Below are 25,177 nucleotides of genomic sequence, written 5' to 3' on the forward strand. Positions count from 1 at the left end.
TCTCATGTAGGAGGGACACAAACGGGCAGTGAGTTACCAGAGGCTTGGTGGCAGCTGAGCATTTTTATAGCACTTTCGTCCAGTCACACATTTAAAATAAAACATGAAATATACAACAATTTACACATCGCGACGCTCACTCATCATCCGGAACTCACTTGGGTCTGCCCGCTGGTGGGCACTAGGGAACGAATGGGATCTGCTAGGGGCGAGGGGGAGCCCTGGTGGGGTGGAGTGTGCACCTTTGGACTGGTTGGAGGCAGTGAAGTGAGTATAAGGAGCAACTCTGTCACAAGGCCTGTGTTTGCTGAGGAGGTAAATACTGAGGCTAGGCCCTGTTACTGTGGCAACAGGTTTAAGCCTAGGAACAAGACATGGAGGCTAGGCCTGGTAGTGTCTGTCGCTGGGCTGAGGTGCACGCATGAGGGCTCCTGGCCCAGGAGAGGCCTGGCTTATTCTGGGCTAGTCCATCCCCAACGGGGAGACCTTTCTTCAGAGAGTAGGCAGGGGGTCTCACCTTGCCCTTCTGGGGGGGGGGGGGGGGGGGAGGGTGGATGCAGAGACGAGGAGTGGATTTGAGATAAAGCTCAACCAAAGAACAAAATCCACAGGGAAAAAGAAAAAACTGGTAATAAATAATCTGAGGCCTTTCGAGGCAGTGGGTGTGCACACATGCCTACTCCCAGCTTGTTTGAACAAAGAGCACAAGCGCATCAAGGGGTGAAACACTTGCTTGGATGCAAAGGATGTGGACAAAGTCCTTAACGAATACTTTACATCAATATTTACCAAGGAGAAGGACCCGGAGGCTCGGGAGATCAGTATTCATGTGTTCGGGTGTTTCGAAGTAAAGGAGGAGGTTGTCTCTTACAAGTGGATTAAGGTGGGTAAGTCCCCAGGGTCTGATGGGATATACCACAGGGTAATGAGAGAGGCAAGTGAAGAGACCTTGATCAATATCTTTGTGTCCTCTCTAGCCACAGGCGAGGTCCCGGAGGACTGGCACATAGCAAATGTTGTTCCATTGTTCAAGAAGGGAACCGGGGATAATCCTGGAAACCATAGACCGGTGAGTCTCACGTCAGGGAAATTTAAGAGTATTTGGAAAAGCATGGTCTAATTAGGGAGTGCCAGCACGGCTTTGTGAAGGGCAAGTCGTGTTTTACTAACTTGGCTGAGTGCGTTGATGAGGTGACGAGGGTGATCGATGAAGCTGGGTGTGGTCTACATGGATTTTAGTGAGGCATTTGACAAGGTCCCTCATGGGAGGCTCATCCAGTAGATTAAGGTGCACGGGGTCAATGGCGACTTGACCGTTTATATTCAGAATTGACTAGTCCATAGAAGACAGTAGTGGGTGAAGGGACTTATTCGAGCTGGAGGTCTGTGATTAGTGGTGTTCTGCAGGGATCTGTACTGGGATCTGTTGGTGATGTACAGAAATGACCTGGATGAAAATGTAGATGGGTGGGTTAGTAAGTCTGCAGATGACACGAAGGTTGGTGGTGTTGTGGGTAGTGTGGAAGATTGACAAAGAATACAATGGGATATCGATCAGTTGCAGGTATGGGTGGAGAAATGGCAGATGGAGTTTAACCCGGCCAAATGTGAAGCGTTGCATCCTGGTAGGTCAAATGCAAAGAGACCAATACACTGTTATAGGCAAGACCCTTAATAGTGTTGATGAGAAGAGAGATCTTGGGGTACAGGTTCATAGCTCCTTGACAGTGGCTACACAGCTCGATAAGGTGGCTAAGAAGGCTTATGGAGTGCTTGCTTTCATCAGTTGAGGCACTGAGTTCAAAGTCAGGAAGTTATGCTGCAACTTTATAAACTCTGGTTAGGCCACATCTGGAATATCGTGTACAGTTCTGGTCGCCCCACTATAGGAGGGATGTTGAGGCTTTGGAGAGGGTGCAGAGGAAGTTTACCAGGATGCTGCCTGGTTTACAGGGCATCTGCTATCATGAGAGGCTGGGTAAACTTGGGTTGTTTTCTCTGGAGCAGCGGAGGCTGAGGGGAGATCTGACAGAGGTTTCCAAGATTATGAGAGGCACAGATAGAGTGGACAGGGAGTATCTGTTTCCCAGGGTGGAAATGTTTAATACCAGAGGGCATGCATTGAAGATAAGAGCAGGTGATTTCAAAGGAGATGTGAAGGAAGTTTTTTTTAAAAAAACACACAGAATGGTGGGTGCCTGGGGTTGTCGTACAGGCAGGCATGTTAAGGGCTTTTAAGAGACGTGTAGCTAGGCAGATGAATATGAGGGAAGAAGTGGAAGATTATGGAAATTATGTCGGCAGAAGGGATTAGGTTAGTTGGCTATTTGGTTTGGCACAGCATTGTGGGCAGAAGGGCCTGTTCCTGTGCTGTTCTTTGTTCATCCAAACCCAATAGGCAGAGCCCCTGCCTCCCAGTGCCAGAGAGACAGGTTCAACCCTGACCCCAGCACCTTCTGCCTGTAGACTGCATGCTCTCCCACTAGCCATGTGGAATTCCCTCCCTCATGCCGATCACTCGTGGGGCTGGTCGATTAATTGGCCCCAGTGAAAGAGAATCCGGGAGTTAACATGGCATCGATTCCAGGGTTAGCACAGACTCGAAGGGCCAAATAGCCTCCAACTTGATACGTGAAATGGGAACCGCTGTCTGATCAGGAACACAAAGGCCTCCACCATCCCTCCCCTCAAAATGGGATACAGAGATCCTGATGGTAGTGACCCCCCACCCCAGGGGCTGTCTGTAGTTGGAGGTGATTCTGAAAGGGTGACAGGTTGAAAGGCCTAATTCTGCTCCTGTATCTTACGGTTCCCACTGAGTTGCTATGGCTGAGGGCATATTTCTGAAGAATATTGAAGTCAGGATGCTGTAGGACATGGAGGAGAGACAGTGGGTGGCTTCTACGAGGACTATGGTCTCCCTCTCCCTATAAAGAAAGGCCCCTCACCTCGTTTATCACTGGTCCAAATTGGGCCAACAATGAGGCAGCAATGGCTGTGCTAGGGACCCAGCTGGACAACTGGATCCCAGCGGGAGCAGGTGGGGATAAACGGCACTGGTGGCATTCAGCCTGTCCATCGTCCCATTCGGCCTACCCACCTGACCTCCCCCCACCCCCGGAACAAAATGAGGAGTGTGGTGGAGGGGGGAGAATTAGGTGCACAGGTCCTGGCAGTGCAAAATAAGGCACGACAGACGGAGGGAGGAGCAGGAGGCAAAGTTTCCGGTCGATGGCCCTCATGCCGAGGAATTAGGTCGAGGCTGAAGCCCAGAGTCCTTCCCCTCTCCCCCTCGGAGAGTCCAGAACGCCGGGGCAGGGGCTGGTGATAAGACAGAGGCGACTTTGTCTTAAGGACTGCAAACTCGCTGGATGTCTCCTGCAGCTGGATAGGCACTGAGGCGATCAAAGGGTGTGGAGGACAGGGTTGCTGCTGACCCAGCCTCTCTCAGAAGATCTCGAGGCCAGTGGGTTATCCAAGGCGCTGGGTTTCCATGGTGAACTGATCCAGAATGTCCAATCAGAATCCACAGGGCGCAGATGAAGAGAAAGGTCACCAACATGGAGAGGCCCGGTAAGGTCTGATTGATGGAGATGGTTTGGGCCCAATAGTGGTCTTTCTCCTCAGAATCGGTTGATTGTTGATTGTCCAACCAAGGGGAGGGGTATGGAAGGGGAAAGGGAGGGAGATAGAGGATGGAGGGTTGGAGAGGAGCGGGGTGGAGGGAGGTAGGGATGGAAGACCTCCTTTTAAATAACTGCAGAAAGTCTGGTTGAAAAGCCAGAGGTCTCTCCCCCCTCCCCCCCCCCCCCCACCACTTCAGTCGTCTGGCATGGCCTTTGTTAGGGGTCCACGAAGGAGACCATGATATACCGCGTGCCTCTGGTGGTCGGCAGGCCCTCGTGGAAGTGGGTCAGACGTCCCGGGTGCATGAGTGACCAGCCCTTGCGTGGACTCTCTACCGAGCAGTTGTATCTCAGGAACCTGCAGCCTCCACCCTGTCGGAGAAAGCGAGACAGTCGGTCTGGGCAGCAGAGTGAGCAGCCCTCCATAGCCCGGCAATAAACACACAGATGCACACCCATTCATGGGAGGAACTCAGCGGGCCAGGCAGCACAGTACAGGCCCTTCAGTCCACCATGTTGTGCTGACTTTTTAGCCTATGCCAAGATTAATCGAAAATCCCCTCATACTTTCTGGTATTAGTCATTGCCACCCTGGGGAGAAAGGTGCTGGCTGTCAATGCTATGTAGGCCTCTCATTCTCCTTTGCTCCAAAGAGAAAAGCCCTAACTCACTCAACCATTACTCATAAGACATTCTTTCTAATCCAGGCAGCATCCTGGTAAATCTCCTCTGTAACCTCTCTAAAGTTTCCACATCCTTCCTATACTGAGCTGCCAAGAACTAAATACAATACCCCAAGCGTAGTCTAACCATAGAGCTGTAACATTACCTCTTGAACTCAATCCTTTGACTGACAAAGGCCTGCACATGCCTTCTCAAATACCCTATCAACTGGCACTGGAACTTTGAGCGATCTGGACTCCAAGATCCCTCTGTTTGTCCACACTGCGAAGAATCCTGCCATTAACCCTGTACTCCAGTGAAGCTTCAGCATCACCTCGTAGAACTCAATCCCCTGACTGATGAAGGCCAACAAACCACCCAATCAACTTGTCCAATGGATCCCTGTGGGAGAAATGGACAGTTGACATCTTGGGCCAAGACTCTTTGGTCAGGCCTGGCCTGTCGAACACTTCAGAATCTCTCTATCTCTTGGTCTGGACTCCTGGGCTGGCAGCTGGAAACTCTGCGGTGATATCGGTTCGAATCTCACCTCGGGTGGGGAGATACTCAAATACAAATAAAGAGACACATTCAAGTTCAAGTGAGTTTTTGGTAACCAAGGATGGTTGCACTTCAGGGAGAGAAATAAAGGTAAAAATAAGCTTTGACTGTCACATGTACATCGAAGCATACAGCAAAATGCATTGTTTCTATCAAAATAAATGAGCGAGGATTGTGCTGGGCAGCCTGCAAGTGTCCACAAGACCATTAAGATATAGGAACAAAATTAGGTCATTTGACACATCGAGTCTGCTCTGCCATTTCATCATGACCATTTCCCTCTCAGCCCCAGTCTCCTGACTTCTCCCTGTATCCCTTCATGCCCTGACTAACCAAGAATCGATCAACTTCTGCCTTAAATACACCTAGTGACATGGCCTCCACAACTGCTGGTGGCAACGAATTCTACAGATACACCATTCTCTGGCTAAATAAAATTCATCCTGGTCTCTGTTCTAAAAGGATGCCCCTCTATTCTAAGGCTGTGTCCTCTGATAGTAGACTCTCCCACTATAGGAAACGTCCACTCTGTCATGGCCTTTCAACATTCGTTAGATCTCAGTGAGGTTACCCCTCATTTTTCTGAATTCCAGTGAATACAGGCCCAGAGCCATCAAATTCTCTTCATATGACAAGCCATTCAATCCCAGAATCATTTTTGTGAACCTCCTCTGAACCCGCTCCAATGTCAGCACATCCTTTCTTCGATAAGGGGCCCGAAACGGCTCACAATTCTCCAAGTGAGGTCTCACCAGTGCTTTATAAAGCCTCAAGATTACATCCGTGCTTTTATACTCTAGTTCCCTCGAAATGAATGCCAAAATCACATTTGCCTTCATGAGGAAATCTGCAGATGCTGGAAATTCAAACAACAACACACAATATGCTGGTGGAACACAGCAGGCCAGGCAGCATCTATAGGGAGAAGCACTGTCGACGTTTTGGACTGAGACCCTTCGTCAGGACTAACTGAAAGGAAAGATAGTAAGAGATTTGAAAGTAGTGGGGGGAAGGGGAAAATGCGAAATGATAGGAGAAGACCGGAGGGGGTGGGATGAAGCCAAGAGCTGGAAAGGTGATTGGCGAAAGTGATACAGAGCTGGAAAAGGGAAAGGATCATGGGACGGGAGGCCTCGGGAGAAAGAAAGGGGGAGGGGGGAGCACCAGAGGGAGATGGAGAACAGGCAAACAACTAAATATGTCAGGGATGGGGTAAGAAGGGGAGGAGGGGCATTAACGGAAGTTAGAGAAGTCAATATTCATACCATCAGGTTGGAGGCTACCCAGCCAGTATATAAGGTGTTGTTCCTCCAACCTGAGTTTGGATTCATTTTGACAGAAGGGGAGGCCATGGATAGACATATCAGAATGGGAATGGGACGTGGAATTAAAATATGTGGCCACTGGGAGATCCTGCTTTCTCTGGCAGACAGAGTGTAGGTGTTCAGCGAAATGGTCTCCCAGTCTGCGTCAGGTCTCACCAATATATAAAAGGCCACACCGGGAGCACCGGACGCAGTATACCACACCAGCCGACTCACAGGTGAAGTGTCGCCTCACCTGGAAGGACTGTCTGGGGCCCTGAATGGTGGTGAGGGAGGAAGTGTAAGGGCAGGTGTAGCACTTGTTCCACTTACAAGGATAAGTGCCAGGAGGGAAATCCCTGCATAGGGAGTGATCCCTGCGGAAAGCAGAAAGGGGGGGGAGGGAAAGATGTGCTTGGTAGTGGGATCCTGTTGGAGGTGGCGAAAGTTACGGATAATTATACGTTGGACCTGGAGGCTGGTGGGGTGGTAGGTGAGCACAAGGGGAACCCTATCCCGAGTGGGGTGGTGGGCGGATGGGGTAAGGGCAGATGTGTGGGAAATGGGAGAGATGCGTTTGAGAGCAGAGTTGATGGTAGATGAAGGGAAGCCCCTTTGTTTAAAAAAGGAAGACATGTCCTTCATCCTGGAATGAAAAGCCTCATCTTGAGAGCAGATGCGGTGGATTCGGAGGAATTGTGAGAAGGGGATAGCATTTTTGCAGGAGACAGGGTGGGAAGAGGAATAGTCCAGATAACTGTGAGAGTCTGTAGGCTTATAGTAGATATTAGTAGATAAGCCATCTCCAGAGATGGAGACAGAAAGATCAAGAAAGGGGAGGGAGGTGTTGGAAATGGACCAGGTAAATCTGAGGGCAGGGTGAAAGTTGGAGGCAAAGTTAATGAAGTCAACGAGCTCAGCATGTGTACAGGAGGCAGGGCCAATGCAGTCGTCGATGTAGCAAAGGAAAAGAGAGGGACGGATACCCGTATAGACTTGGAACATGGACTGTTCCACAAAGCCAACAAAAAGCCAGGCATAACTGGGATCCATGCGGGTGCCCATGGCTACTCCCTTGGTTTGGAGGAAGTGGGAGGAGCCAAAGGAGAAATTATTGAAAGTAAGAACAAATTCCACTAGACGGAGGAGAGTGGTGGTAGAGGGGAATTGGTTAGGTCTGGAATCCAAAAAGAAGCAAAGAGCTTTGAGACTGTCTGGGTGGGGGATGTAGGGACTAGACGTCCATGGTGAAAATAAGGTGGTTTGGGCCAGGGAACTTAAAATCATTGAAAAAATTCAAAGCGTGAGAAGTGTCACGAACATAGGCCTTCCTGGCCACCTACTCAGTCTGCAAATTAACCTTCAGGGAATCCTGCACGAGAATTCCCAGTTCCCTTTGCACCTCAGAAATTTAATTTTCTCTCCATTTAGAAAACAGTCTATCCTTTTATTCCTTCTACCAAAGAGCATGATCATACACTTCCTGACACTGAATTCTATCTGCCATTTCTTTGCCCATTCTCCTCATCTGTCCAAATCCTTCTGTAGCCGTTCTACCTCCACCTAACTTTGTATCATCAGCAGACTTTGCCACAAGGCCACGTTTCTGGCGCCAATACAGCCTGCCCACAACTCACTAGCCTTGACCATACGTATTTGGACTATGGGAGGAGAAAACCCACGTGGTCACAGGGAGGACGTACAAACTCCTTACAGACGGCAGTGGGAATCGAACCCTGTTCAGCGCTTGCTGGCTATGTAAAGTGACTGTGCTAACTTCTATGCAACCATTCAAAGGTTCATTTTAATATCAGAGAATGTATACAGTATACAACCTGAAATTCTTACTCTTCACAGACATCCACAGAACAAGAAACCCCATAGAATGAATGATAGAAATATCGAAGCCTCCTCCCCATCCTTTGCACAAACAGCAGTAAAAGCACCAACAGCTACCACCCCCACCATGCAAGCAACAGCAGAAGCCCCAAAGAGCCCTTGATCCAGAGCCTGTCAAACTACAGACCACACACCTGCACTTTGGCATCTCAGACAGGCCCTCTGTCCCAGTGAGGGAGAGAAAGCTCACTTCTGCAACAAGGGCAGAGATTCTGCCCTCCAATATAATAGTCATTGACTTTGACAGTACAGAATTAGGCCCTTTGACCCATCACGTTTATGCCGACCTCTTTCCCGTTTACACCAATCCCATTTGTCTGCATTAGGACTGTACTGCTTTTGGACCACAGGTTCTAACCTTTTTTATGGACCCTGCCATTAACCAAGGGTCTGTACATGCCAGGTTGCGAACTCCTGTTCTCGGCCTTGCCTATTGAAGTGTCTGCCCAAATATCTCCTTACTTGGTCTGGCCTCGAGGTGACTCCAGGCCCAGCACTTCCTCAGTATTGAGACGACTATGGATGGGCAATAGAGGTTGGTATGGTCAGACATGTCCACATCCTGGGAAGGCAACCCCACTCATCAGGAGGGGAAAGACAAATCGTTGCAGGAACACAACAGGTTGGGCAGCACCTGCGGACAGAAATGGGACAGTCGACGTTTCGGGTTGGGATCCTTTACCTGGACTGGATGAAGGGTCTTACCCCAAAATATCGACTGTCTATTTCCCTCCACAGATGCTGCCCGATATGTGTTCCTCCAATTTTTTTTTTGTCTGTGTTGGCCTCTGTTGTCTTAGAAGAATTAAGGAGATTCAGATTGGGAGACACTGGGTATAAAGAGGTGAGGGGATGGGAATAGTGACAGAGGCTGGGAGGCGATGGGTGGATCCGGGTGGGGAAAGGAGGTGGGGAGATGAGGAGGGGAGAGTGGGAAAGGTGATGGAGGCTGGGCGGTGATGGGTGAATCTTGGTGAGGAAAGGAGGTGGGGAGAGTGGGAATAGAGGTGACGGGTGGATCCAGGTGAAGGGGAGTGATGGGTAGGTGGAGGAGGGGAGAGTGGGATTAGTCTCACTGGGAGGTGATAGGTGGATCAGGCAGATAGAGGAGGGGAGACAGGGAACAGCGATAGAGGCTGGGAGGTGACGGGTGGTGGTGACAAAGGTCTACAGAAGCAGGGATCTGTTGGGAGGGGAAGGTGGAGCAGGGAACCAAACAAGGGAGATGGGGAGGGCAGATGGGAACAGTGTGGGGAGGGGACCCAGTGGGAGGAGTGTGACGGCGACGTTCAGACGAAGAGTTTTGGGGAGGGTGTGGAAGGAACTGGGAAGATCAGGGGGAAGAGAGAATGGGGAAAGAGGGAGAGTAGGATACTTGAACCTGGAGTATTCAATGTTTATGCCATTGGAATACAGACCACCCAGAGAGGGATATGAAGTGCTCTTCCTCTAGACTCATCCTGCAGGGAAGGAGGCCCAGGACAGTACCTGGAGGAGGTGACGGAATAGGGAGCGGAACTGAAATGGGAACTTGGGAATTGGACAGAAGGTCGTGGCACACAGGAGGCTGGGAATTTGGTTAAGGGTTGGACCACAGATGACTGGGAACTGGGAAGGAGGCCGACAGCAGGGACCAGAAAGCACAGTCCCGTACTTTGGAACATGACCGCTTTCCCTGGCGGATATCCACAGGGGTTGGATAGAACGGACATGGAGAGGATGTTCCCTCCGAACAGAACAGAGATGATAAGACGGTGGTGAATCTGTGGAATTCATTGCCACAGGCAGCTGTGGAGGCCAAGTCATTGGGAATATTTAAAGCAGTGGTTGATAGGTCAGGATATCAAAGGTTACAGGGAGAAGGGAGGCGACAGGGTAAGTGATCAGATGGTGGAGCAGACTTGAATGGGTTAATTCTACTCCCACACCATATGGTCTGATGGCTGGGAAATTTATTGGGAGGGTTACCGATGGGATTAAGGGAGAAAAGGAGGAATGGCCAGGGATAGGGTGGGAGGCAGGTCCCTCACCCCTGCCCAAGGCTTCGGCTAAGGTGGAGCAGTTACACAGCGAGACCCCGCCAACTGCGTGCAAAGCGCCAGGGAACACGACTCACTGCCAAGGAGGGAGCAACGTCTCGCTCAGGCGATGTGCGCGGAGGGAAGGAGGGAGGGCAGGGGTCCCGACACCTACCTCGTAGTCGACACCTTTGGTGTTGAGGGCGATGTTGATGGTGAAGGTGGAGGAGTCGTGATGGGGTCGCAAGGAGGGTTGCTCGTCGGGACGATAACGGACCATGAAGTTCATGACCGCTTCCGCCTGTGCAGAAGACACAAGGAGTGAGATGGGTCTCCCCCGACAACACACACTGTGGCTGCCTCGATTACACAAGGACTACCATGAGCTGGGTTTACACAATGGACCTGTATGGAATACCATTCTTTCAACAAACTCAAACTCTTCCATCACACATAAAACCCCCATTCTTTCCTTTCATCCAAGTGCCTATTTGAGTAGTTGAAAAGATTGGCACAATATCACGGGCTGAAGGGTGAGAACCGTTCTATAAAATATTCTACACGACCTTTTAACTGTCACCATAGTCAAGGACTCAAGAGCGACTGCCTTCTACCCCACAAGATCCTGGGATACTACCTGTTGTGTATTTAAAATTTAAGTAATATTGTAAATACATTGCTCGTTTAGCATTCTTTATTTATTAAAATAATTCATTTTGGGTTATATGTGTTGTTAGATTTCTGCGTATTTTCTGATCCTTTTGATTCTTCTGGGAGTCAGTAATGACGAGTCGTCTTAATTCTAAGATTTCAAAGTAGAAACAAACGTACAAAGAGCTGTGAAATGATGCTGAGAGGTGAACGGTTGCCAAGACAAAAGGAATAAAGATAGCACCTCTGAAAAATCCATAACTGATAGTAAGGAAAATTCCTTAGATAGGAATAAACTAGCTAATAGGATACATAATTAAGAACAATTACAGTCTGCCTTCCTTATCCGCGAGGGATTGGTTCCGGGATCCCTCGCAGATACAAAAACAACACAGATGCTCAAGTCCCTTATTCAACCTGTCTCAATCTAGTGGACCTTAGGACCCAGCGGAACCCCAGACCTTATTCAACCTGTCTCAATGTGGTGGACATTAGGACCCGGCAGCCGAGCTCTGAATCCGCAGTGTTTCTGTTCATGAAAATAATCACGATCATGATTGAAAATAAAGCGGAAATAATAAAGCAATCGGAAAGAGGTGAAATGCCATCGGTCATTGGAAAAGCGTTAGGCTATGTTGGTCAATGATTGGAACAATTTTAAAGGATAAAGTGAGAAAAGGCCCTGCCCCGATGAAAGCTACAATTATTACTAAGCATCGCAGTGATTTAATTATTGGGTTTTGGGTTTTTGATCCTCCACATCAACCCGGCACGATGGAGAGGGCACTCCATAGCGATCTGTCACTGGACTGAACTCGGGAACTTCCCGAGCCTGGTGCTGAAACATACGTTCTTAAGTGTTTTATATGCATAGGAAGGTAAAATATATACTATATACCGAGACAAACGTTTGACTAACTGACGCTAAATAATACCGGATGTACCTGTTCCGACTTACTGAGTAAGAGAACTTCTAATTCTTTTTCAATCCTGATCCACGATAACCTACGTACATCCTCCCGTATACTTTAAATCATCTCTAGATTACTTATAATACCTAATACAATGTAAATGCTATGTAAAATAGTTGTTACACTACATTGTTTAGGGAATAATGACAAGAAAAAAAGAGTCTGTACATGCTCGAGCAACAGGTGCTGGAAGAACACTTCCGGGTTTTCACGAACCGCGGTTGGTTGAATTCGTGGATGTGGAACTCACGGATAAGGAGAGCGACTGTACATCAAACGAGCTAACACTCAGCCAGTGAAAAATGCTTGTAACTGTTATACCACTTTCTGCCAGTAAGCAGGGACAAACCATGACATACTGAGAAAAATACATGAGTTTGTTAAACAGTACAAATCTCATAAAAAGCATGATTTCCAACAGTATAGACAAGTGAACTGCACACATCATTACTATACCACATGATACGTGGGCACCTTGCTCAAAGCAAACACAAAGTCAGACTCCCATCTCTTCCTTCGAATTAGTTTAATGTTTTGAAGTTACAAGACATAACACTCTCCGTCAGCCCCACACCCCTGCCACACAGTTTGCCCCTCCACCCGCTTCTCGCCCTCTCTTCACCAACGCATTCCCTCCCCGTGGGTACCTTAGTGTAGTATCCGGGGTAGAGCTTCTCGGTGACGGGAGCGATGTACTCCCTCAGGAACTTCAGCCACTCCCGCTCGAAGTTCACCTGCTTCATGTGGATGTCCACCGTTGGGACGTTCTCATAGCCTCCGCTGAGTCGGGTGTCCTAAGACCAGAGCAGTGCTCACTTTAAGAACTACCCCCACACACACCGATCAGGGCATAGAAAGCTCCCACATGGAAAACAACAACCCACCACCCCCCACCAGCTCCCCGGGGAGTCAGAAGCCAGGGCCCCCAGTGAAGAAACTGGTCATCCCTGCATCCCAGGGCTACTTCTGGGCTACTGGACCTCTCCCATGGGATTGGAGGCCCTTCCATTGGGAAAGCCTGGCCACAAGGGAACAACGGCGTCGACAGAGAATGGGGAGCAAGGCGGCGTTGGCTGCGATGGTTCCTGCCATTGCCAGGGCAACCGAAACGGCTGACGCATTGCTCTAGTGACAGGAACGGATGGGGAAAGTCGCTTAGTGTGACGTTCTAGCCTCAGGAAAGAGGACAGGCCTGCTGGACTGAACTAGGATGAATGGTTCCAGAGCAATGGGAACACATGTGTTGTTATGGCTGTTGCCCTCATGGCCCAGTAACATGGACAGGCCTGGCAATGATCTCGTCACCTTAGTAACTACATACAGGTCTGGGGTGACTGTGCTGCCTTGATCACTACGGATGAGCCTAGTGTGACCTGTTGCCCTGGTAACCATGGAAGGGTCTGACATGACCCATTGCCCTGGTAACCATGGAAGGGCCTGACATGACCCATTGCCCTGGTAACCATGGAAGGGCCTGACATGACCCATTGCCCTGGTAACCATGGAAGGGCCTGACATGACCCATTGCCCTGGTAACCATGGAAGGGCCTGACATGACCCATTGCCCTGGTAACCATGGAAGGGCCTGACATGACCCATTGCCCTGGTAACCATGGAAGGGCCTGACATGACCCATTGCCCTGGTAACCATGGAAGGGCCTGGCATGACCCATTGCCCTGGTAACCATGGAAGGGCCTGACATGACCCATTGCCCTGGTAACCATGGAAGGGCCTGGCATGACCCATTGCCCTGGTAACCATGGAAGGGCCTGGCGTGATGATCTTGATGAAACCTTGCTGCCCTGGAGACCACAGGCCTAATGTAACCACAGATTGGATTTGGTGAACAACGCAGACCCAGCTGCTGCAAGACAGTCCGGTGGGGAACCTGTCTCAGCTGGTGCCTTACCTCGTGCTTACCCCCGGACCACTGGCCGTAATGCTCCAGCTCCTGAACCAGATGGTCGCACGCTTCCTCACTGAGGACGGGGAACCAGTAAACATCGGGGCACGGCTGGGGGAAGAGGGAAACATCAGTAACCACAAACCACCGCCCGCAAACACGGCACATTGGCCTTCAAGCTCCACCCTAGTTAAAACACCTTCGTGGCCAGACAGATTTGTTTCATTACAAGCTCTTCAATTGTAATCCGGATGTAATATGAGCCAGACGAAACACTATACTGGAGAGACAGGTATGAAGGCCACATCTCACAGTGCAGCTCATCTCCAGTAAAGAGCAGCCCCAGACCCACCATCTGTCAGGCAGCACAGAAACAGGCCCCTCACACCCTCTGACCCTCACTGCAGGAGAGGATAAGGGGATAAGGGGGAAGGGGGGTAGTGGAATCGGGTACGGTAGGCGGGTAGAGTGTAGGGGGAAGGGTAGGTTGGGGAGGAGGAAAGGGGAGGGGGTGAGGTGAGGGGTGAAAGGGAAGGGGGAAGGTGAGGGGGTGGGTGTGAGGGGGACATGACAGGGAGGTGGGGGAGAAAGTTGAGGGGAGGGGGAAAGGTTGTGAGGGGGAGGTGATGGGGAGGGAAGAGGGAAAGGGAGAAAGGGGAGGGGGGAAAGAGGGTGAAGAGGGAAGAGGGTGGAGGGATGGTAAGACAGGAGGAATTGAAGTATGTCTACTATGCATTCTCCCCCCAGCTCAGAATAATCACTGACAGCTATGTAACACTGAATCCAACTATTAGAGGCAACATCCCCATGAGTCCCTTCTCGACTCTCCAGTGCTATCACATCTCCCTATAGTGTGCTGATCATAGTACAGTCTGAGCAGCATTTTCTAACAGTGAAACATAATGCTCCAAATCTTATATTCTATGCCCCATTCTGTGCTCAGTGGCCACTTTATTAGGGACACCTGCTCGTTAATGCAAATATCTAATCAGCCAATCATGTGACAGTAACTCGATGCATGAAAGCATGCAGACAAGGTCAAGAGGTTCAGTTGTTGTTCAGACCAAACATCAGAATGCGGAAGAATGTGATCGAAGTGACTTTGACTGTGGGATGATTGCTGGTGCCAGATGGGGTGGTTTGAGTAACTCAAAACTGTCGAACTCCTGGGATTATCATGCACAACAGTCACTAGAGTTTACACAGTATGGATCAATAGGCAAAAAACATCTAGTGAGTGGCAGTTGAGTGGGCAAAATCCCTTGCTAATGAGAGAGGTCAGAGGGGAAAGGCCAGACTGGGTCAAGCTGACAGGAAGACAAATAACCACACGTTACAACAGTGGTGTGCAGAAGGGCATCTCTGAATGCACATGTCGAAGCTCACAGTGGATGGGCTACAGCAGCAGAAGACCATGAACCTGCACTCAGTGGCCACGTTATGAGGTACAGGAGGTGTATGAGGGCAAACATGCCAATCGCTTTCTTCACAGCTCAAATGGCCGGTGTTCCTAGAGAGCAGTGGTCTTGGACATCGAGACATTGTCAGTGATTAAACCCACAAACTGGTGAGCTCCACACAGCTCAGATGGATCAATAACCTGCTCTGTTTCCCTCTCTACACACACTGTCTGACCGGTTGTGCACCTGCAGCAGTATTTGTTTTCACTGACCTGCTGCACGATGTCATCGGTGAAAATCTGTGAGTAGTTTTCGTGAATGTACTTGTCACGCCAGTCCTACCGTGAAAAAACAGCGAGGGGAAATCAAAAGAAGGCACCATGGTAACTAAGCAGGGCTCTTGCAGCAGGTCCAAACAGTCTGTGACCCACACAACAATCCCACAGCCCTGTATCAATCTCCAACCTAATCCCCAAGTCCTGTGTCAGTCCCCAAACTAATCCCACAGTCCTACCACAGACCTGTATCAGACCCCAAACTAATCCCACTGTCCCAGTCTCTCCCCACAAACCTGTATCAATCCCCAAACTAATCCCACTGTCCCACTCTCTCCCCACAGACCTGTATCAATCCCCAAACTAATCCCACTGTCCCACTCTCTCCCCACAGACCTGTATCAGTCCCCAAACTAATCCCACTGTCCCACTCTCTCCCCAACCTGTATCAGTCCCCAAACTAATCCCACTGTCCCACTCTCTCCCCACAGACCTGTATCAGTCCCCACACTAATCCCACTGTCTCACTCTGTCCACACAGACCTGTATCAGTCCTCAAACTAATCCCACTGTCCCAGTCTCTCCCCACAGACCTGTATCAATCCCCAAACTAATCCCACTGTCCCACTCTCTCCCCGACCTGTATCAGTCCCCAAACTAAACCCACTGACCCACTCTCTCCCCGACCTGTATCAGTCCCCAAACTAAACTCACTGACCCACTCTCTCCCCGACCTGTATCAGTCCCCAAACTAATCCCACTGTCCCACTCTCCCCACAGACCTGTATCAGTCCCCAAACTAATCCTACTGTCCCACTCTCTCCCCACAGACCTGTATCAGTCCCCATACTAATCCCACTGTCTCACTCTCTCCCCACAGACCTGTATCAGTCCCGAAACTAATCCCACTGCACCACTCTCTCCCCACAGACCTGTATCAGTCCCCAAACTAATCCCACTGTCCCACTCTCTCCCCACAGACCTGTATCAATCCTCAGACTAATCCCACTGTCCCACTCACTCCCCAGAGACCTGTATCAGTCCCCACACTAATCCCACTGTCCCACTCTCTCCCCACAGACCTGTATCAGTCCCCACACTAATCCCACTGTCTCACTCTCTCCCCACAGACCTGTATCAGTCCCCAAACTAATCCCACTGTCCCACTCTCTCCCCACAGACCTGTACCAGTCCCCAAACTAATCCCACTGTCCCACTCTCTCCCCACAGACCTGTACCAGTCCCCAAACTAATCCCACTGTCCCACTCTCTCCCCACAGACCTGTATCAGTCCCCAAACTAATCCCACTGTCCCACTCTCTCCCCACAGACCTGTAGCAGTCCCCAAACTAATCCCACTATCCCACTCTCTCCCCACAGACCTGTACAAGTCCCTAAACTAATCCCACTGCCTCACTTCTCTCCCCACAGACCTGTATCACTCCCCAAACTAATCCCACTGCCTCACTCTCTCCCCACAGACGTGTATCAGTCCCCAAACTAATCCCACTGTCACACTCTCTCCCCACAGCTCTGTCAGTCCCCAGACTAATCCCACTGTCCCACTCTCTCCCCACAGACCTGTACCAGTCCACAAACTAATCACACTGTCCCACTCTCTCCCCACAGACCTGTACCAGTCCCCAAACTAATCCCACTGTCCCACTCTCTCCCCACAGACCTGTATCAGTCCCGAAACATATCCCACTGTCCCACTCTCTCCCCACAGACCTGTACCAGTCCTCAAAATAATCCCACTGCCTCACTCTCTCCCCACAGACCTGTATCACTCCCCAAACTAATCCCACTGTCCCTCTCTCTCACCACAGACCTGTATCAGTCCCCAAACTAATCCCACTGTCCCACTCTCTCCCCACAGACCTGTATCAATCCCTAATCTAATCCCACTGTCCCACTCTCTCCCCACAGACCTGTATCAGTCCCCACACTAATCCCACTGTCTCACTCTCTCCCCACAGACCTGTATCAGTCCCCAAACTAATCCCACTGTCCCACTCTCTCCCCACAGACCTGTACCAGTCCCCAAACTAATCCCACTGTCCCGCTCTCTCCCCACAGACCTGTATCAATCCCTAATCTAATCCCACTGCCTCACTCTCTCCCCACAGGCGTGTATCAGTCCCCAGATTAATCCCAATGTCCCACTCTCTCCCCACAGACCTGTACCAGTCCCCAAACTAATCCCACTGCCTCACTCTCTCCCCAGACCTGTATCAGTCCCCAAACTAATCCCACTGCTCCACTCTCTCCCCACAGACCTGTACCAGTCCCCAAACTAATCCCACTGCCTCACTCTCTCCCCACAGTCCTGTATCACTCCCCAAACTAATCCCACTGCCTCACTCTCTCCCCACAGACCTGTATCAGTCCCCAAACTAATCCCACTGTCCCACTCTCTCCCCACAGCTCTGTGTCAGTCCCCAAACTAATCCCACTGTCCCACTCTCTCCCCACAGACCTGTACCAGTCCCCAAACTAATCCCACTGTCCCACTCTCTCCCCACAGACCGGTCTCAGTCCCCAAACTAATCCCACTGTCCCACTCTCTCCCCACAGACATGTATCAGTCCCCAAACTAATCCCACTGTCCCACTCTCCCCCCACAGACCTGTTATCAGTCCCCAAACTAATCCCACTGTCCCACTCTCTCCCCACAGACCTGTACCAGGCCCCAAACTAATCCCACTGTCCCACTCTCTCCCCACCGACCTGTACCAGTCCCCAAACTAATCCCACTGCCTCACTCTCTCCCCACAGACCTGTATCACTCCCCAAACTAATCCCACTGCCTCACTCTCTCCCCACAGACGTGTATCAGTCCCCAAACTAATCCCACTGTCACACTCTCTCCCCACAGCTCTGTGTCAGTCCCCAGACTAATCCCACTGTCCCACTCTCTCCCCACAGACCTGTACCAGTCCACAAACTAATCCCACTGTCCCACTCTCTCCCCCAGACCTGTACCAGTCCCCAAACTAATCCCACTGTCCCACTCTCTCCCCACAGACCGGTCTCAGTCCCCAAACTAATCCCACTGTCCCATTCTCTCCCCACAGACATGTATCAGTCCCGAAACTAATCCCACTGTCCCACTCTCTCCCCACAGACATTTATCAGTCCCCAAACTAATCCCACTGTCCCACTCTCCCCCCACAGACCTGTGTCAGTTCCCAAACTAATCCCACTGTCCCACTCTTTCCCACAGACCTGTATTAGTCCCCAAACTAATCCCACTGTCCCACTCTCTCCCCACAGCCCTGTAACAGTCCCCAAACTAATCCCACTGTCCCACTCTCTCCCCACAGACCTGTATCAGTCCCCAAACTAATCCCACTGTCCCACTCTCTCCCCACAGACCTGTACCAGACCCCAAACTAATCCCACTGTCCGACTCTCTCCCCACAGACCTGTATCAGTCCCCAAACTAACCCCACTGTACCACTCTCTCCCCACAGACCTGTATCAGTCCCCAAACTAATCCCACTGTCCCACTCTCTCCCCACAGACCTGTACCAGTCCCCAAACTAATCCCACTATCCCACTCTCTCCCCACAGACCTGTACGAGGCCCCAAACTAATCCCACTGTCCCACTCTCTCCCCACCGACCTGTACCAGTCCCCAAACTAATCCCACTGCCTCACTCTCTCCCCACAGACCTGTATCACTCCCCAAACTAATCCCACTGCCTCACTCTCTCCCCACAGACGTGTATCAGTCCCCAAACTAATCCCACTGTCACACTCTCTCCCCACAGCTCTGTCAGTCCCCAGACTAATCCCACTGTCCCACTCTCTCCCCACAGACCTGTACCAGTCCACAAACTAATCCCACTGTCCCACTCTCTCCACACAGACCTGTACCAGTCCCCAAACTAATCCCACTGTCCCACTCTCTCCCCACAGACCTGTACCAGTCCCCAAACTAATCCCACTATCCCACTCTCTCCCCACAGACCTGTACCAGTCCCCAAACTAATCCCACTGCCTCACTCTCTCCCCACAGACCTGTATCACTCCCCAAACTAATCCCACTGTCCCTCTCTCTCACCACAGACCTGTATCAGTCCCCAAACTAATCCCACTGTCCCACTCTCTCCCCACAGACCTGTATCAATCCCTAATCTAATCCCACTGTCCCACTCTCTCCCCACAGACATGTATCAGTCCCCAAACTAATCCCACTGTCCCTCTCTCTCCCCACAGACCTGTATCAGTCCCCACACTAATCCCACTGTCTCACTCTCTCCCCACAGACCTGTATCAGTCCCCAAACTAATCCCACTGTCCCACTCTCTCCCCACAGACCTGTACCAGTCCCCAAACTAATCCCACTATCCTGCTCTCTCCCCACAGACCTGTATCAATCCCTAATCTAATCCCACTGCCTAACTCTCTCCCCACAGGCGTGTATCAGTCCCCAGATTAATCCCACTGTCCCACTCTCTACCCACAGACCTGTATCAGTCCCCAAACTAATCCCACTGTCCCACTCTCTCCCCACAGACCTGTACCAGTCCCCAAACTAATCCCACTGCCTCACTCTCTCCCCAGACCTGTATCAGTCCCCAAACTAATCCCACTGCTCCACTCTCTCCCCACAGACCTGTACCAGTCCCCAAACTAATCCCACTGCCTCACTCTCTCCCCACAGACCTGTATCACTCCCCAAACTAATCCCACTGCCTCACTCTCTCCCCGCAGACGTGTATCAATCCCCAAACTAATCCCACTGTCCCACTCTCTCCCCACAGCTCTGTGTCAGTCCCCAAACTAATCCCACTGTCCCACTCTCTCCCCACAGACCTGTATCAGACCCAAACTAATCCCACTGTCCCACTCTCTCCCCACAGACTGGTCTCAGTCCCCAAACTAATCCCACTGTCCCACTCTCTCCCCACAGACCTGTATCAGTCCCCAAACTAATCCCACTGTCCCACTCTCTCCCCACAGACATGTATCAGTCCCGAAACTAATCCCACTGTCCCACTCTCTCCCCACAGACATGTATCAGTCCCCAAACTAATCCCACTGTCGCACTCTCTCCCCACAGACCTGTATCAGTCCCCAAACTAATCCCACTGTCCCACTCTCCCCCCACAGACCTGTATCAGTCCCCAAACTAATCCCACTGTCCCACTCTCTCCCCACAGACCTGTATCAGTCCCGAAACATATCCCACTGTCCCACTCTCTCCCCACAGACATGTATCAGTCCCCAAACCAATCCCACTGTCCCACTCTCTCCCCACAGACATGTATCAGTCCCCAAACTAATCCCACTGTCCCACTCTCTCCCCACAGACATGTATCAGTCCCCAAACTAATCCCCCTGTCCCACGCTCTCCTCACAGACCTGTACCAGTCCCCAAACTAATCCCACTGTCCCACTCTCTCCTCACAGACCTGTATCAGTCCCCAAACTAATCCCACTGTCCCTCTCTCTCCCCACAGACCTGTACCAGTCCCCAAACTAATCCCACTATCCCACTCTCTCCCCACAGACCTGTACCAGGCCCCAAACTAATCCCACTGTCCCACTCTCTCCCCACCAACCTGTACCAGTCCCCAAACTAATCCCACTGTCGCACTCTCTCCACACAGACATGTATCAGTCCCGAAACTAATCCCACTGTCCCACTCTCTCCCCACAGACATTTATCAGTCCCCAAACTAATCCCACTGTCCCACTCTCCCCCCACAGACCTGTACCAGTCCCCAAACTAATCCCACTGCCTCACTCTCTCCCCACACCTGTATCAGTCCCCAAACTAATCCCACTGCTCCACTCTCTCCTCACAGACCTGTACCAGTCCCCAAACTAATCCCACTGCCTCACTCTCTCCCCACAGACCTGTATCACTCCCCAAACTAATCCCACTGCCTCACTATCTCCCCACAGACGTGTATCAGTCCCCAAACTAATCCCACTGTCCCACTCTCTCCCCACAGCTCTGTGTCAGTCCCCAAACTAATCCCACTGTCCCACTCTCTCCCCACAGACCTGTATCAGTCCCCAAACTAATCCCACTGTCCCACTCTCTCCCCACAGACCGGTCTCAGTCCCCAAACTAATCCCACTGTCCCACTCTCTCCCCACAGACCTGTATCAGTCCCCAAACTAATCCCACTGTCCCACTCTCTCCCCACAGACATGTATCAGTCCCCAAACTAATCCCACTGTCCCACTCTCTCCCCACAGACCTGTATCAGTCCCCAAACTAATCCTACTGTCCCACTCTCTCCCCACAGACCTGTATCAGTCCCCAAACTAATCCCACTGTCCCACTCTCTCCCCACAGACCGGGTTCAGTCCCCAAACTAATCCCACTGTCCCATTCTCTCCCCACAGACCTGTATCAGTCTCCAAACTAATCCCACTGTCCCACAGACATGTATCAGACCCGAAACTAATCCCACTGTCCCACTCTCTCCCCACAGACATGTATCAGTCCCCAAACTAATCCCACTGTCCAACTCTCCCCCCACAGACCTGTGTCAGTTCCCAAACTAATCCCACTGCCTCACTCTCTCCCCACAGACCTGTATCACTCCCCAAACTAATCCCACTGCCTCACTATCTCCCCACAGACGTGTATCAGTCCCCAAACTAATCCCACTGTCCCACTCTCTCCCCACAGCTCTGTGTCAGTCCGCAAACTAATCCCACTGTCCCACTCTCTCCCCACAGACCTGTATCAGTCCACAAACTAATCCCACTGTCCCACTCTCTCCCCACAGACCGGTCTCAGTCCCCAAACTAATCCCACTGTCCCACTCTCTCCCCACAGACCTGTATCAGTCCCCAAACTAATCCCACTGTCCCACTCTCTCCCCACAGACTTGTATCAGTCCCCAAACTAATCCCACTGTCCCACTCTCTCCCCACAGACCTGTATCAGTCCCCAAACTAATCCTACTGTCCCACTCTCTCCCCACAGACCTGTATCAGTCCCCAAACTAATCCCACTGTCCCACTCTCTCCCCACAGACCGGTCTCAGTCCCCAAACTAATCCCACTGTCCCATTCTCTCCCCACAGACATGTATCAGTCCCGAAACTAATCCCACTGTCCCACTCTCTCCCCACAGACATTTATCAGTCCCCAAACTAATCCCACTGTCCCACTCTCCCCCCACAGACCTGTGTCAGTTCCCAAACTAATCCCACTGTCCCACTCTTTCCCACAGACCTGTATTAGTCCCCAAACTAATCCCACTGTCCCACTCTCTCCCCACAGCCCTGTAACAGTCCCCAAACTAATCCCACTGTCCCACTCTCTCCCCACAGACCTGTATCAGTCCCCAAACTAATCCCACTGTCCCACTCTCTCCCCACAGACCTGTACCAGACCCCAAACTAATCCCACTGTCCGACTCTCTCCCCACAGACCTGTATCAGTCCCCAAACTAACCCCACTGTACCACTCTCTCCCCACAGACCTGTATCAGTCCCCAAACTAATCCCACTGTCCCACTCTCTCCCCACAGACCTGTACCAGTCCCCAAACTAATCCCACTATCCCACTCTCTCCCCACAGACCTGTACGAGGCCCCAAACTAATCCCACTGTCCCACTCTCTCCCCACCGACCTGTACCAGTCCCCAAACTAATCCCACTGCCTCACTCTCTCCCCACAGACCTGTATCACTCCCCAAACTAATCCCACTGCCTCACTCTCTCCCCACAGACGTGTATCAGTCCCCAAACTAATCCCACTGTCACACTCTCTCCCCACAGCTCTGTCAGTCCCCAGACTAATCCCACTGTCCCACTCTCTCCCCACAGACCTGTACCAGTCCACAAACTAATCCCACTGTCCCACTCTCTCCACACAGACCTGTACCAGTCCCCAAACTAATCCCACTGTCCCACTCTCTCCCCACAGACCTGTACCAGTCCCCAAACTAATCCCACTATCCCACTCTCTCCCCACAGACCTGTACCAGTCCCCAAACTAATCCCACTGCCTCACTCTCTCCCCACAGACCTGTATCACTCCCCAAACTAATCCCACTGTCCCTCTCTCTCACCACAGACCTGTATCAGTCCCCAAACTAATCCCACTGTCCCACTCTCTCCCCACAGACCTGTATCAATCCCTAATCTAATCCCACTGTCCCACTCTCTCCCCACAGACATGTATCAGTCCCCAAACTAATCCCACTGTCCCTCTCTCTCCCCACAGACCTGTATCAGTCCCCACACTAATCCCACTGTCTCACTCTCTCCCCACAGACCTGTATCAGTCCCCAAACTAATCCCACTGTCCCACTCTCTCCCCACAGCCTGTATCAGTCCCCAAACTAATCCCACTGTCCCACTCTCTCCCCACAGACCTGTACCAGTCCCCAAACTAATCCCACTGTCCTGCTCTCTCCCCACAGACCTGTATCAATCCCTAATCTAATCCCACTGCCTAACTCTCTCCCCACAGGCGTGTATCAGTCCCCAGATTAATCCCACTGTCCCACTCTCTACCCACAGACCTGTATCAGTCCCCAAACTAATCCCACTGTCCCACTCTCTCCCCACAGACCTGTACCAGTCCCCAAACTAATCCCACTGCCTCACTCTCTCCCCAGACCTGTATCAGTCCCCAAACTAATCCCACTGCTCCACTCTCTCCCCACAGACCTGTACCAGTCCCCAAACTAATCCCACTGCCTCACTCTCTCCCCACAGACCTGTATCACTCCCCAAACTAATCCCACTGCCTCACTCTCTCCCCGCAGACGTGTATCAATCCCCAAACTAATCCCACTGTCCCACTCTCTCCCCACAGCTCTGTGTCAGTCCCCAAACTAATCCCACTGTCCCACTCTCTCCCCACAGACCTGTATCAGACCCAAACTAATCCCACTGTCCCACTCTCTCCCCACAGACTGGTCTCAGTCCCCAAACTAATCCCACTGTCCCACTCTCTCCCCACAGACCTGTATCAGTCCCCAAACTAATCCCACTGTCCCACTCTCTCCCCACAGACATGTATCAGTCCCGAAACTAATCCCACTGTCCCACTCTCTCCCCACAGACATGTATCAGTCCCCAAACTAATCCCACTGTCGCACTCTCTCCCCACAGACCTGTATCAGTCCCCAAACTAATCCCACTGTCCCACTCTCCCCCCACAGATCTGTATCAGTCCCCAAACTAATCCCACTGTCCCACTCTCTCCCCACAGACCTGTATCAGTCCCGAAACATATCCCACTGTCCCACTCTCTCCCCACAGACATGTATCAGTCCCCAAACCAATCCCACTGTCCCACTCTCTCCCCACAGACATGTATCAGTCCCCAAACTAATCCCACTGTCCCACTCTCTCCCCACAGACATGTATCAGTCCCCAAACTAATCCCCCTGTCCCACGCTCTCCTCACAGACCTGTACCAGTCCCCAAACTAATCCCACTGTCCCACTCTCTCCTCACAGACCTGTATCAGTCCCCAAACTAATCCCACTGTCCCTCTCTCTCCCCACAGACCTGTACCAGTCCCCAAACTAATCCCACTATCCCACTCTCTCCCCACAGACCTGTACCAGGCCCCAAACTAATCCCACTGTCCCACTCTCTCCCCACCAACCTGTACCAGTCCCCAAACTAATCCCACTGTCGCACTCTCTCCACACAGACATGTATCAGTCCCGAAACTAATCCCACTGTCCCACTCTCTCCCCACAGACATTTATCAGTCCCCAAACTAATCCCACTGTCCCACTCTCCCCCCACAGACCTGTACCAGTCCCCAAACTAATCCCACTGCCTCACTCTCTCCCCACACCTGTATCAGTCCCCAAACTAATCCCACTGCTCCACTCTCTCCTCACAGACCTGTACCAGTCCCCAAACTAATCCCACTGCCTCACTCTCTCCCCACAGACCTGT

The 25,177-nt window shown here is 51.4% G+C and overlaps 1 protein-coding gene across 2 annotated transcripts in view; it reads right to left on the reverse strand.

Annotated features, from left to right (window-relative positions):
- Positions 1-48: 48 nt before the first annotated feature.
- The window catches only part of LOC132396930 (multifunctional procollagen lysine hydroxylase and glycosyltransferase LH3-like), a 149,367-nt gene continuing 124,238 nt past the window's right edge, over positions 49-25,177 (reverse strand). For both annotated transcript variants that reach the window (XM_059975045.1, XM_059975046.1), the window contains 5 exons: positions 15,270-15,335; positions 13,604-13,708; positions 12,341-12,487; positions 10,247-10,372; positions 49-3,998 (listed from right to left, as the gene is read on the reverse strand). In XM_059975045.1, coding sequence (XP_059831028.1) covers positions 3,843-3,998; positions 10,247-10,372; positions 12,341-12,487; positions 13,604-13,708; positions 15,270-15,335 — 600 coding nt within the window. In that variant the 3' untranslated portion in view covers positions 49-3,842. The remainder of the gene's footprint in view (positions 3,999-10,246; positions 10,373-12,340; positions 12,488-13,603; positions 13,709-15,269; positions 15,336-25,177) is intronic.

The sequence above is a fragment of the Hypanus sabinus genome, chromosome 7 (assembly GCF_030144855.1).
Source record: "Hypanus sabinus isolate sHypSab1 chromosome 7, sHypSab1.hap1, whole genome shotgun sequence".
Lineage (NCBI taxonomy): Eukaryota > Metazoa > Chordata > Chondrichthyes > Myliobatiformes > Dasyatidae > Hypanus > Hypanus sabinus.